We start from the raw sequence: 14,768 nt of genomic DNA on the forward strand, positions 1-14,768 counted from the left end.
GGGCCACCGGCCGGAGAGCAAACCCAGGAGCAGGAGCGCCCCCCGCCCCAACACGGCCCGCGCCCCCGGCCCAACGCAGCAGGACGGGGCACTGCAGGCCCACCAGGCACCCCACCGGCCCCCAACCCCCGCACCCCCCACGACCCCCCGCCCCCCATCCACCCCCGCCACCCACCCCAACCCAGCCCCAGCCGCCCCCACTTCCCCAATCCCCCAGACACCCCCCACCCCCAGCACCCCCCACCCCGCAACCCCCACCACCGCCCCCCCCAACAAAGCCGCCCCCCCCCCCGACCCCACCCCAACCAACCGGCAGCCCCCCAACCCCCGACCCCCAGCCCCCGGGGACCACCCGCACCCAGGCACCGGCGCCGAAGAGGGGCCGGACAGCGGAGCGGAGAGGGCAGCCGCGCCCACCCCACCCCCCGCCGTGTGGAAGGACGGAACACCGGGGGCAGTAGGGGGAGATGGGGGCACCGGACAGGGGACCGCAGCACTGCTCTATACTGCGGCCCCCAACCGATGGCACCCCCACAAGCCCCCCCCCCCCCCGACAACTTCTCGTGAACAATCAATCCGCCCCTCTGGATTCACCATGGGCCCTTCGCAGCACCAACCACAACTCCGTCGAGCAGCACCCACAGTCACACCATTCTCCGTCAGACGAGCCCATGCAGCTCGGACGGACACGTCTGACTCCAGCTGAGAGACGATGGATGGACCAGAAGTTCTGCCTCTACTGTCAGGAAACTTCATCAAACTCTATCCAAAGGTGCCAAAAGGCCAGGCTCACCAGTAAGTAGGAGGACACTGGTGAGCGGAATCTCCACATCCTCCGTACGGTACGATCCATGCTCCTCAACACTCTACTCCGGTCCAGGTCCTGGTTGACTCTGGTGCAGATGATAATTTCATTGACACAGACTTTGTTAGACAACATAACCTCTCAGTTTACGAGATATCAACAAGGATGTTAATGCGATTGATGGCAGACAGTTACCCATGAGACCGAGCCTCTCAAGCTAATTCTCTCCAGTAACCATCATGAGACAATAGAATTGCTTGTGATAACCTCGCCATCGACTCCAGTGATTTTGGGCATCCCATGGCTAAAACGACACAATCCCTATATCGACTGGGCAACATCCACCATCCTGAGCTGGAGCACATACTGCCACGCTCATTGTTTGCAGTCAGCAGTTCCAGCCCAGACCTCCAGCACAGCTCCTTCACCTGAGGACATAGACCTGTCTAAGGTACCCCCCGAGTACCACGATCTAAAGGCGGTATTCAGCAAATCATCTGCAAACATTTTACCACCCCACAGGCCTTATGACTGTGATGTTACCCACTCAGGAGTCAGATGCAGTGGTACCATCTGTCAGAGCCCAGTTCCTCAGAGTCAACCTCTCCAAACCGTGAGGCAATGGCTGATTCAACCTTCCTCCTCTCCGGCGGGGGCGGGCTTCTTCTTCGTCGTAAAGAAGGATGGTTCTCTACGTCCATGCATAGACTATACAAGGTTGAATGACATAACTATCAAAAATAAATACCCTCTCCCATTGATAGACTCCGCATTCAGTCCCCTGCAGGAAGCGATGATCTTCACAAAGCTGGACTTGAGAAATGCCTACCATCTGGTCCGGATCTGTGAAAGGGACGAGTGGAAGATGGCTTTCAATACAGACTTAGAAGATTTTGAATACCTGATAATGCCTTTTGGTTTGACCAATGCTCCCGCCGTTTTCCAAGCGCTTGTAAATTATGTTCTTAGATCTCTTAAACAGGGTTGTTTTTGTCTTTCTTGATGTTTTACATAGACTCATGGAAAACAAACTATATGTGAAAGCTGAGAAATGTGACTTTCATGTGGATTCTGTGAATTTCTTACTTTTCCCGTTGACTGACCCCTGCGGAACAAAACTACGATGTGGGGAACGGGAGCTACTGGCGGTAGTGTTGGCTCTGCAGGAATGGCGGCACTGTTTGGAGGGGGCAGTGCAGCCTTTCATCATCTGGAAAGACCACAAGAACTTGTCATACTTCTGCACTGCCCGGCGACTTAACTCGCGTCAAGCCCGCTGGGCACTCTTCCTGGGTCGTTTCCGGTTCACCCTCACCTATCGCCCTGGCTCAAGGAATGTCAAGCCGGGCGCTCTCTCCCGACAGTTCCCCCTGCAGGGGGGTGACACCCCCGAGTAGACCATCCTCACTCCTGGCTGCGTGGTGGGGGCGTTGAAATGGCAAGTGGAGCAGGAAGTACAAGAGGCTCTCTGGAGCCTGCCAACACCTGATGGTTGTCCCCCTGGCCGGCTGTTCGTTCCTGAGAAAGTCAGATCGTCGGTGCTCACTTGGGGTCACGCTTCTCGAATTGCCTGCCACCCAGGAGTTCACCGCACCCTTGCCCTTGTGCAGCAGCTCTTCTGGTGGCCTTCTATGAAAGCGGATACCCGGACTTTTGTTGCTGCGTGTACAATCTGTTCCCAGCACAAGTCATCACATCGCTCCCACCACCGGGTCAACTTTGGTTTCCAACCCCCCCATGTTACCCACGCAGGAGTCAGATGCAGCGGTACCATCTGTCAGAGCCCAATTCCTCAGATTCAGGAGAGTGTGGCGGAAAACTCAAACTGCTCTTGGTCGGATGGAACGCAACTGACGGCTGGCGGACCGCCACCGAATGCCAGCTCCTGACTAAAAGGTCGGACAACAAGTTTGGCACTCAACACGCGATCTTCCTTTGCAAACAGATGCACGCAAGATGTCCCCCAAGTTTATTGGTCCTTACCCAGTGTCCAAAATCATAAACCCCAGTGCCGTCCCCCTCAGCCTTCCCTCCTCACTCAAGGTCCATCCGGTGTTTCACTGGAGAGCCCTCTCCAACCTCCTGCTCCATCTCCGCTTACACTGTGGAGCGGATTCTGGACGTCCGCAGGCGAGGGTTACGGTCCCGAGGAGCGTTCCTGGATATCCCGCTCCCTCAGCTGCTGCGGGACTTTTATGCTAGGTTTCCGGGTAAGCCGGGTAGGATGCCAGGAGATGCTTGTTAGGTGGGGGGTACTGTTGTGGTTGTGATTTGTGTCTATTTTGATTGCAATATTGACCAACACCTTTCTCTATTTACCAGGGCAGTGTGAGAGGGCGTGGCAGAGCTGCTGCAGAGCACGGCTTGTTCTGCACATCTGCATGACATCAGCAATCAGCCGGCTTCTTAAGCCGGCTCCAAACGCTCCTCCTGTGCCAGATGATTTTTGTCCCAAGATCATTCAACCCTGCTTTCCAGTTGCTCTCCAGCCTGTTTCTCGAGTTGAGATTTATGTTGATTTTTCCCTCGTGGTGATTTTGTGTTTTTAACCTTTTGCAAGAAGAGTTTTTCTCTGAGAAGGTGCATTTTGTTTGTTTGTTTGTGCTCAATCAACTTTTGTTCACGATTCTGCATCTGGGTCATTGCCATTGACCACACCGTCACAATCAATTTAGTATACAGTATGTGTATATCAAGACTTTGGCAATATACTTTTTTTTTATGATCTTGAGCTGAAAATAATTTTGAAACCGTAGTCTAACAATTTTTAGGCATTGTAAAGATTCACTTTTAATTGAATGATCACAATCTTAAGGTTTCATATACAATGAGATTCTTGAAAGAAGAAAAAACATAATCAAGGTATGCAGGTATAAATGACAAAAACAGTGACAGAAAACTAACATATCAGTTCACCAAGAACACAGGTTAAGTAGAATGTGCATAACCCAAATAATGACATGAATGCATTTTAATTTTTGTGCTGCACCTGAGTTATAACATCTAATCTAAACTTCCCTCAGAAACTCGAAATGAATAAGTCTCATAAAAATTAAAACACATAATTTCCTCCCTCACGTTCTGTTAAGGATGTGCAACCCCAATGCAATAACTAAGAGGAGTACCACACCAAAAACATTGCAACTGTCTTGTGTGTTATAAAACTAAATGTCAGCATTAGCCTACTTAAGTATAATTTCAAACTAATGAAGTACATGACAGAAGTTTAAAACATTAGACTGAGGTACGCTCAGCATCAGTGCACCGCATCCTGTGGTTCTGTCTGAGAAACAGCAGCTGCCAGTCCAAAGCGCTTCTCCTCAAACATCCATCTGCAGCTTCCTGTAGCCAGGTTCTAGACTGTAGACTTCATTAATAGGAGCACACAGGAAGAATGGAAGCAACTGTTTCCAAGCAATGGGCGAAGATACGAGCAGAGACAACACAATCTGTTTAATGCTTCACATTAACCAAGAAGATTAATATTCCCTATATTTTGCTATAATTACTGAAGATATATGATCAATAATCAAACCCAACCAAAACAAATGTGAACTAAATTGTTATCCTAATGATCATTTAAAGTATGAAGACTGTGGTTCGATGGCTGATGAGAGTGAAAGTGATGATGATGATGATGATGGTGTTGTTGATGGTGATGGCTGAGGCTTCGAGTTCTATTTTGGTCCTGCTGAGGCTGTGACTGATTCCGGTGACCGTGAGGAAGATGATGATGATGATGATGATCATGATGGTGGTTGATATGTACCTTTTTAGTCGTCCCTGTCATTTCGGAATCTTCTGCATCCACTAGTTGTTTGGGTGATGTTATGGTATTGTTGACGTTAATCGGCATCGTATCATTGTTTGTGACGGTGCCATTCACTGTTGTAAAGTTAGCCTGGGGAAGATAAAAAAACAAAACTATTGATCTATTGGATTATTGGACTAACTGGTCTGTCATATTTTGGTGTTCTGAAAAATAAGATGACCAAAGGCTGAAGTGTGTGTGTGTGTGTGTGTGTGTGTGTGTGTGTGTGTGTTTGGGGGGGTTCGTGCGAATGACAGATTACATGCATCGAACCATACTTGTCACCTGGGGGTAACCTTGTCATGTTATTACATTAGCTAATGCTAAATGCTATCTTGGTTGACAGTTCAATAGCTCTAAACAAGTCGATGCACTCCAAACTACTGGAAGCTTAGCTGGCTGTGCCGTTCACCTCACGCCAGTCCCAAATTGTAACAAAATATGACGCTAGAAAGCTCAGCTTGTGTTGGGTCCAACACCGTGACTGCAGTATTAGGATCGTTGGACTACATTTCCCATGATTCTTAGACATAAAAGCAGGATATAGTTCCATCGGGACTCGGGGCCTCAAGACTCGAAACTCGGGCTGTCTCGATCATCCCGGGACGTATGGTCACCCTATATGCTAGTGGAAAACACAAAATTAGGCTACTTCATGAAGCTATTGCAGTCGGTACCTGGAATGTCTGTACACTACATTCCGAGTGGAAAGCTGAAAGAACTCACACACGAGATGGAAAGATACAAGTGGAATGCGGTTGACCTCGTAGAAGTCAGATGGCTCAGTAAAAGAGAACAAACAACTGATGAGGGACACAAAATCTGGCACATTGGTGAGAAAGACAGTAGTGCGTATGGTACACAAAGACAGTACAAGATCAGTGATGGAATGTTGAGCTTTCAGTAGCAGGGTGATAAGTATTCATATTCCTGCCAGACCTAAAAATGTGACTATCACATGAACCCACGTCAGAACATACAGATGAGGAGATGGAGAATTTCTACAGCCCGTTAAAAGCTTATTGCCAAAGCAGCAAAGAAATCATTCAGGGGAGGACCAGAATTTTGAAGCCGGCAGGTTTAATTTATGACACTGATACCACAACTAAAATATTTAAACTAACTTCAATATGACACTGAAAGAATGCATTGTATTTAGTGTGCAACAAATTCCACATTTATGTACATGCGATTACTCACAGAGCAGTTGCAGATGTTTTTATGATACGTGGCTCTGATGGCAGCCTCAACATAGGGGTAGTGCAGGAAGCTGTATGGAAGCACTATATGGAATGTGAGTAGACCACACCTGCACAGGACATCAGAAGACAAAAGAATGACCTTGCCCACCGTTGGGAAGCCAAGCACTGCGTAAGAATATTTAACTGGGAAGTCAACCAAACAAATAATAATTCTTGACAATAATATGTTCTATGCAGCCCCACTAGTCTAAATACGGTATTGTTAATATTGCGTTAGTGGAATATGAGTTAAGCAGCAAAACCAGCAGTTTTTATCAATACCAGAAGGCGGCCATTTTGCCACTTGCTGCATATGTGAAAATGGCATCACAGTTGCTCAGGTTTCAGGTAACAACCAATCACAGCTCAGCTTCAAAAAACAGGTGAGCTGTGGTTGGTCGTTGCCTGGGCACTGAGCAACTGTGATGTCATATTCCAGTTGACAGCAAATGGCAAAATGGCCGCCCCCTGAAATGGATGGATTTTGCTGCATAGCTCATATTCCACCAATGTAATATTCATCAGAATGTCATGTTTAGACTGGTGAGATCACATATGACATAAAATTGTCAAGAAATGTTTAAGGTTGACTTCCCCTTTAACTCATTCACTGCCATTGACGGCTATAGACGTCAAACATTCATTTGAATTATTTATATTAGTTTATTTTCCACTTTTGTTAACAAGAGTATGAAAACCTAGACATTTTGTTTTATTGTACATTTAGAACAGATATAATATTTGTGATTAATCGTGAGTTAACTGGTGAAGTCATGCGATTAATTACGATTACAAATTTTAATCTCCTGACGCCCCTCATTTTTGATAATCTTTTCTTTTCTTTTTTTAAAACAATAAAAATAACTAGTGAAGTCATGCGATTAATTACAATAAAAAATTGAATTGACTGACGCCCCTAATTTTTAATAATCTTTTCTTCTCTTTTTTTAAAACAATAAAAATAACTAGTGAAGTCATGCGATTAATTACAATAAAAAATTGAATTGACTGACGCCCCTAATTTTTAATAATCTTTTCTTCTTTTTTCTTTTTAAAAAAAGAAGAAAAGATTAAGAAAAGAAATTAACAAAAAGTGGGAAAAAATGTTAAACTAATAGAAATAGTTTAAAAATTTTTTTTTTTACGTCTATAGTCATCAATGGCAGTGAATGAATGAATGTGTTTTTAATCGAGTAATCTGGTGGAAAAGAGTGTCCTGTTATTTCTATAAGAGGAGGCTGAGTTACCTGTCATAGATTAAGAAGTCATCTTTGTCACCCTCCAGCACCTCCCACACGTCATTTTGAAAGGGAGTCTGCTGGTAAACTGGAACTTCAGGAGGAGCTTTTCTCTTCAGCTCCCAGTACATTGCTCTGGAAAGAGGATCTCGCTCATTAACTATCATGAAGGAAACCTCTGTCAGGTTGCTGCGGTTCAGCTTGTCACGCAGGCCTTTGATTCTAAAGATAGACACAGAAGAATGACATGGTCATTCATTAGGAGTCTGATGTTTGTGGACAATAAATGATATTTTATCAGATTTTCATCACCATGAGATGATGTTGTTATCCATCAATCAATCTTACCACCACTACTTTTAAAGTAAATCATATTGAATATCATTTGGTTTTCTTACTTGGAGGCCTGAGTGAGACAAAACTGTCAGCTAGCCTTCAGTAGTGCCACCACCACCACGCTTCCTCGCAATGCCTGCATGGGCGCCTGTCCTTTGATGTCCCAGTAGGGGGCAGGCTTACAGATCCTGGTACCTGCGTCCCCCCCCTCGACCAATAGACTGGCTCGTGAGGCCACCAGCAGACCTGGCAAAGCCGCACATGTCCATATCAACAGGTGAGAGAACATTGTCCTCCCTGGCTGTTGAAACAGACCCACCTGAGAAAGGACATTCATTCATACATGTTAGACTAATTTGCAGCATATTGTACGTGTACTTAACCGTAAACGTATCATCAACAGTAGCTGAAATCATGCATTTGGTTGATAAACTGCAATGGACAGCAACATGATTTAATATTTTGAACAGTCACAATAATAATAATAATAATAATAATAATATTATTATTATTATTATTATTATTAATAATAATAATAATAATAATAATAATACAGTGGTACCTCGAAATTTGAACATAATTCGTTCCTGCAAAGTGTTCAAAGTCCGAATTGTTCGACCTCCGAATTTTTTTTTCCCATAGGAAATACAATTAATCCGTTCCCAAGCTCCAAAACAGAAAATTCCTATTTTAACTCATTCACTGCCATTGACGGCTATAGATGTCAAAAATTCATTTGAACTATTTCTATTAGTTTAGCATTTCCCCCCCACTTTTGTTAACAAAAATATTGTACATTTAGATTAGATATAAAATTTGTGATTAATTTTGAGTTAACTAGTGAAGTCATGCGATTAATTACGGAAAAAATTACGCCCTAATTTTTTAATAATCTTTTCTTTTTTACAGAAATAGTCACGGTAGTTATAACGGCGCAATGATCTCATTCCTAATTCCACTGTTGTTCGTAGCACTGTAAGTTTTTCCTTGCTGCCACTGGCACTATTGTCTTTCTTTGGGCCTGTAGCGAAGAAAATTGTCGTGGAAAAATCAAAATGCACTCGCGAGTATGGGGCACCTCCGGGAGTATTCACGATCTGAAATAAACAGTTCATCGTCTCAACTACCGCAACATGAATATTTGGCATTGCTCGGCTTCACTCGGCTACCCGTTTTCAAGGTACGTTCGGCTTAGCTTGCTTTGCTTGGCTGTTCGAACTCCGAGGCATTTTTTACTCCGATTTTTTGGTTGAAATCCGATTGGTACGAGTTCCGAGACGTTCAAACTCCGAGATTCCACTGTAATAATAAAATATTACTGCACATCAATATAATGAACAGTAGAATTGACATTTACAAAATAAATCTAATATATAATTTTTAAAGTCCCAACCATAACTACTCACCTTTGTTCCTTTCTGTCCTTTTGGCCTAAAGAGATACCTAGACCTCCACTGTTTTTGAAGCTTCTGGGCTGGACTCTTCCCCCAATTCAAACAAAGAGGTGGAGTAAAACACTGTCCACAAACAGTGTAACACGTGTGTAGCTAAAGTGTTTTAGATAGTCCAAGGTCCATGCCTTTTTCTTAACTTTCATACAAGTTTAAAAGTAGCCTGTGTACAGTAAAACTTCAAAACAAAAAATTCTCGTTCACACCTGTATGATTATGTGATGGTGGCATCACCCCACCTCATTCCGCCCCAAAATCCACACAACTTTACTAATGGATGGCTTGATTATCCCCATTTATAATTTTGGGCAGGACCTGCAGGGATAGCACATGCGTAGTACTTGGTACAAGCATCGTGCAGTTCTGGTTAGTGGACGTCAAGGTGAGTGATATGCTTTTGGCGATACATCAAACTCATTTTAAACAACTTTTAAAAATACACCGTACATGTGTTGTTATAGAGGCTATTTTTAAACAAAAATGTTCTTTATTGTTCTTAACGTCATCTATAAAACTGACTATGCAACAAAAGTAAAATGTGGGTCCCAGGGTGACAACAGTTAAAAACAACCACTGCTCTACATGATTGCGCGCAAATCCAACTTTGGACTGTGACTGTGCGGAGGTTGAGGCAAACTCCATGTGACTCAAACCTCACACAATGTGATCTTTGGAACAAAGCAAGAGGCCAAAATCAATGACAATCAATGTCAGAAGATCAAAACGACAAACCCTGTGAAAAGTTGTTTTTTTTTGTAGCACCAAACCTGCATTATATCATTTAACACATTTATCCAACTGATTGTTATCGTCAGACTTCCTTGTCATCATCATGCTTGTCTGCAGTTCCGCTCAAGTAGCAAACTACAAAAACAAAATAAGATGTGCTATTCGCTACAGAACAATTTATGATATCCAATGTATTTTTGTCATAATGCTTGCATGCTGGATATCCGAGAGCCTCTGTGCTAGTTATAGTGGGCACGACAACTCACTGCAAAGTTGAGTATAGGCTACTTAACTCATTCACTGCTATAAATTCATTATATAAAAAAAAAAAGATTATTTAAAATTAGGGGCGACAGGCAATTAATTTTTTTTATTGTAATTAATCGCATGACTTCACTAGTTAACTCACGATTAATCACAAATGTTATATCTGTTCTAAATGTACAATTAAAAACAAATTCTAGGTTTTCATACTCATACATAGAAATTGTTAAAATTTATTTTTGACGTTTATAGCCGTCAATGGCAGTGAATGAATTAAAAAAAAAAAAGATTATTAAAAACGGGCGTCAGGCAATATTTTTTTTTATCGCAATTAATTATAAAAAAAATTAGCGCAATTAATCGCATGACTTCACTCATGATTAATCCACAATTGTATCTGTTCTAAATGTACAATAAACAAATGATAGGTTTTCATACTCTTAACAAAAGTGGGAAAACATTTTTAACTAAATTAAACAGTTCAAATGAATTTTTGACGTTTATAGCCGTCAATGGCAGTGAATGAGTTAAAAAGGTGAACAAACGTATGTTAAAACTCATGGCAATGTTTATTTTGTGGCAAACAAATTGCTTCTACATTTCATTTGCTCTTATACTTGGGTCCATGCAGATTGACAATTCTCATCTTTTTGTCTCTCAAGACCACCACTGGATCTGAAATGAAAGTCAAGATGCGTTTTAGCTGCAGACTGTCAACGTTAGGGTGAGGGTATTCGCATCCAAACTAGGTGAACAGTGTAGAAATTATAACGTGCTTGTTGTTGACAAATGTTTCCTTCATTTTTTTTGCTTCATACATGCCCACACCATGACACCGTGCTTGACTTATGAGGTGACCTTATGGATAATGTGCTTTCTTTCCTTCTCCATAGCCTTCTCTTCCCATCACTCTGATACAAGTTGATCTACAGTAGTTAGACGCATTGAATGTCATTCTCGAACAGTTATGCGTGTATTGTTTTCATAATTATTTGTCCAACTCTAATCTGACTTTCCTGTTTTTGAGGCTCACCAATAGTTTAGACCTTGGTGATGTATTCATTCTTAAGTCGTCTCTTGATGATCTTCTTTGGCACACAGAGCCGACAACTAACTTGAAACAGGCGATTTGGCCGATCCTGATGTTTGTTTGTTTTTTGGCCATATATATATTTTTTATGTTTTTTTGTTTCAAGCCGACAGTAATGCTGGCTTTGAATCGCTGATAGTGACAGCTGTGGATGTGATATTGAGAGTTGATGGCATCAAATTCCAAATGCAAACAGCACACTTGAAATGAACTCCTGACCTTTTTACTGTTCCTCCTAAATGGGATAATGAGGGAATAACACACACCTGGCTATGATAACTTTGGTCCCTTAAAAGTGGGAGGTGCATACAAAATGTTGTAACTGGTTCACCTGATTTGAATGTACGTAACTATCCTCAAATTAGATCTTGGTTTCATTTGAAATCGATTGTTGTGATGCTTAAGAGCCAAAAAGATGAGAACTGTGTCAGTGTCCCTGTATTTATGGAACTTATGGTACAGTACAAGTATACACATCATCTCTTGCACTTTTAAGTCTTTAGTCTTGTGTGCTGTACAGTAATTGCTGTAATGCCAACATTATTTTAAGTCAGAGCTTACCCGTGTTCATATGTTGTTCTTGAGTATAGTTTTTGGTGCTACACTTTATCATTAAGCTTTGTATTTCGTATACCCCCCACCCCCCAAAAAAATATAGAGGCATACTAATTAATGTACATAGAAGTATCATAATATTTTACCCATGCAACATGCTTATGCAGGATTAAAAAAAAAACTTTTTTTTTTCTTACTGCCTGACACAATAATAATCAGATTCAATTTCTGCATTATTGTGGTCTGTTAAATAAATTCTATTGGTCGTGACACGGAAACAAACAAAACAAAAACAAACGTAGTTTGTGTTTGGTCTGCTAGTGTTCACATGGGTCATTCTGATGCATATGAATTTTCTCAGTGCCCTCTTTTGCATAAACCTGTGTTAACTGCATGCTCCTGCATCTCAAGCAAACAGCACAGATCAGGACAAGACACCAAGAAGGTCTTCCTCATCATTGTCGCCAACATCTTCTGTTGGGCTATCGCAGGTGGCCACGAGTCCAAGGCCCAGCTCTGCCAGTTCCTCACAGCTCATGTCAGTCGTTACCATGATCTTGGTTTCCAGGCGGTTACAAAGAGTCCGGTAGGAGGGTAACGGGTACCCCAGCTCTCTCAGGTACTCGTAACCTTTGGTGCCCACTGCGCTTCGAATCTTTCTGGCCTTCAGGATAGTCTCCGGAGACCAGACGGCTCGGCGAGACCGCTTGGTCAGAGACAGAGCACGGATCTGGTCCTCATACAGAAAGTTCTGGAGTCCCTTCTCAATCCGGTCGAGCCTGTAGAGTCGTTTCTTCATCTCGTCTGCCTGACGTACACAAAGCAATAGGCAATAAAACTGTAAAAAAACACACTTGTCTTCATTACGGTCGTTATTGCCAATAATGTGACCTACAACGCTCACCTCTCAATTGGGAGAAAAAACCCCTGCTATAATCTGGTTGCAGAAGTGTGCACACCCTTTTATTACTGCAGATAAGGTTGTGTTCAGAATTATATTATTCATATTCATCTTAGATCAGTCAGCACATAATTGCCACCAGTTATGAGGGTGTGTATACTTGTGCAACCACAATTCCACTTGTTTACTTCTTACTTCCTTTCTTGGAAGGATTTTTTTTGTGTGCAAAATGAATGGATGGCAAGGTTATAGGTCACATTAATGGTGTAGAAAAATGAAATACCTAGGTCCTGGCAATAAAACAGAGGTGTGTAGACTTTTTATATGCACTGTACAACTATCCAGTGATTGGAGCACTTTCTCACCTCCTTTTGTAGTCTCATGGTGTGCTGCATCTCTTTCTCCAGCTGTTTTTTGAGAAGGTAACATTGTGTGCAGGGCTGCTGGTCCATAGCTGTCCTCTCTCCATCGTCCTCTTCCAGGCCGAGCAGAGGAGTGCGTCTAGCGTAGCCATGGTCGCCAACATTCAGCTCCTTCTCCACTACAGACAGAACACAGCTACTCTATAATCGCTTGTCACTTGTTGTCATGGGTGGTCAACCGTTTGCCACTCGTTGTGCTGTGATTCTAAATTGGAATCTCAGGTAAACGGCGTGGTAACATCTCACGCCATGATTAAAAAAACAAAAACAAAAGATTTTTCTTCGATATTTACTAATGTTTATGTACCTGTGGCTGAAAAGGGAAGCTTGAAAGTTATGTAGCTGCAATGCAGAAGTGCAGTCAATGAATGGGGCGGTCATTGTCAATAGCCTCTCAAATATCCAGTCTTCCCTTTGTTTCTTACCAATTTCCTCTCTTTGTATTATTATAACATACTGTAGCTACAGTGGCCATGGCAATTTCCTTCTTAATTTAGTCAATCACACCATGTTAGTTTCGGTTAAATCAAAACAATACAATGCAGTTTATGTGGCACCTCAAAACACAGTTTTCTGGTAATAATAGCAGGAGTCCAATTTATTCTGTTTTAGCAAGTTGGTAAGTGTGCAAGGGTCAATCGGAAGGTGTGAGAGTGTTTCCACTCTCCAACACTAAGTTGTTTTATTCCATTCATTTATTTCAGGCAATAACATTTTTACACTGAAACACAAGGAGATACACAATTACAGTGCACAATACACTCTCAGATAAGACAAAACATGTTAGAAATATACTACACACTGTGTGCAATGACCAAAAGATAAAATATTTAAAGTTGTAGACAGAGTATAATTTACCAAGCTCAGGTTTCAAGGGCAGCATAATGAATGGAGCTGTAACTGCAGGGTATGGAGGGTCCCCAGCGCTGAAGATAGTTGGGATGGCATTGGGCTTCAATTTCTTTCCTCCAGCTGGAGACTTTGCCAACTCTTCAAACTGACTTTGCTCAAAATGGTCCTAGATTATTGAGACAATTATGCAGAAATCATATGAATAATAATTATTAAAAAAAAACGTTACAAGAGTGAATAAAAACAAGTGTAGCTGGCTAAAAACAATAAATAATACATTAATCAACAGGAAACATTTATGGGAAAGACGATGACCCTTCACGAGATAAGATTTATTTATTTAAATAAAATCACCGGCCATGATATCTCAGTCATTTTCTTTCTTTCTTTTTTCCCCACCAACAGAATGAAAGAAACTGCACTCACTTGACACAATCTCGAGTGTTGAGTTGGTTCAAATTCGCGTCGGCAATTCACAACCCATTTCTTCTTCCTGAGAGGATCTTTGGGGAATCTATACAGCTGTTTCCCTATGCTGGTTGAATTTGAACAGTTAGGAGCCGAGCATCCACCCATTGCATACGGGGAAAACAGCAGCCTCAATATATATATATATTTTTTTGTTTTGTTTTGTTTTGTTTTGCTGACAGGCAAGCTCAAGATCCGTAGATGCAAGCATTACTTTGTAGAAATAAAATTGCAGGTTTTCATCGTAGCAAAAAAAATAAAAATGTGTTAAATGTTAGCTCGCTCACTTTACGAGGTTGCTCGGCAAATTATTTGTACCATATTAAACCTAAAAATACAAAATATTTATATCCCACTAAATGTTTCTGACTTTGTTTGAGCCAAAATGGCGATCTTTGCTTTGCTAGTTTGGCATGTGACGTCATTTATGCGTCCGCATCAAACGCCTGAAGTAAAAAAATAAAAATAAAATCTGGAAACGCATCAAATTAAGAGAGGAACAGTATAAAATATATAATAAAAACATATGGGATATTTTTGTGGTGTGTTAAAATGTATATTTACATCCTAGATAATATTTGGAAATAAGATGCTGCCGGTAAAAC

The 14,768-nt window shown here is 42.1% G+C and overlaps 2 protein-coding genes and 1 long non-coding RNA gene across 3 annotated transcripts; 1 reads left to right on the top strand and 2 right to left on the bottom strand.

The window, feature by feature from the left end:
* Positions 1-3,569: 3,569 nt before the first annotated feature.
* On the bottom strand, positions 3,570-8,961 carry selenop2 (selenoprotein P2). The gene is made up of 5 exons (XM_086095607.1): positions 8,838-8,961; positions 7,494-7,750; positions 7,105-7,317; positions 5,817-5,925; positions 3,570-4,706 (listed from the first exon to the last, which is right to left on the bottom strand). Exons 2-5 carry the CDS (start codon positions 7,718-7,720, stop codon positions 4,374-4,376), a joined length of 882 nt encoding a protein of 293 aa, XP_085951733.1. The 5' UTR covers positions 7,721-7,750; positions 8,838-8,961; the 3' UTR covers positions 3,570-4,373.
* Positions 8,962-9,000: 39 nt separating this feature from the next.
* LOC147181878 (uncharacterized) lies at positions 9,001-13,003 on the top strand. Its single transcript, XR_015097164.1, has 3 exons — positions 9,001-9,264; positions 12,012-12,139; positions 12,860-13,003. It is a non-coding gene; the product is annotated as an uncharacterized LOC147181878 (long non-coding RNA).
* Positions 10,422-14,547, bottom strand: LOC147181879 (THAP domain-containing protein 1). Its single transcript, XM_086095620.1, has 4 exons — positions 14,122-14,547; positions 13,702-13,861; positions 12,787-12,962; positions 10,422-12,328 (listed from the first exon to the last, which is right to left on the bottom strand). The coding sequence occupies exons 1-4, from the start codon at positions 14,269-14,271 to the stop codon at positions 11,945-11,947; spliced, it is 870 nt and encodes a 289-aa protein (XP_085951746.1). The 5' UTR covers positions 14,272-14,547; the 3' UTR covers positions 10,422-11,944.
* Positions 14,548-14,768: the final 221 nt, after the last annotated feature.

Source organism: Leptonotus elevatus, chromosome 1, assembly GCF_054856555.1.
Source record: "Leptonotus elevatus isolate MCC_2025b chromosome 1, RoL_Lele_1.0, whole genome shotgun sequence".
Classification (NCBI taxonomy): domain Eukaryota; kingdom Metazoa; phylum Chordata; class Actinopteri; order Syngnathiformes; family Syngnathidae; genus Leptonotus; species Leptonotus elevatus.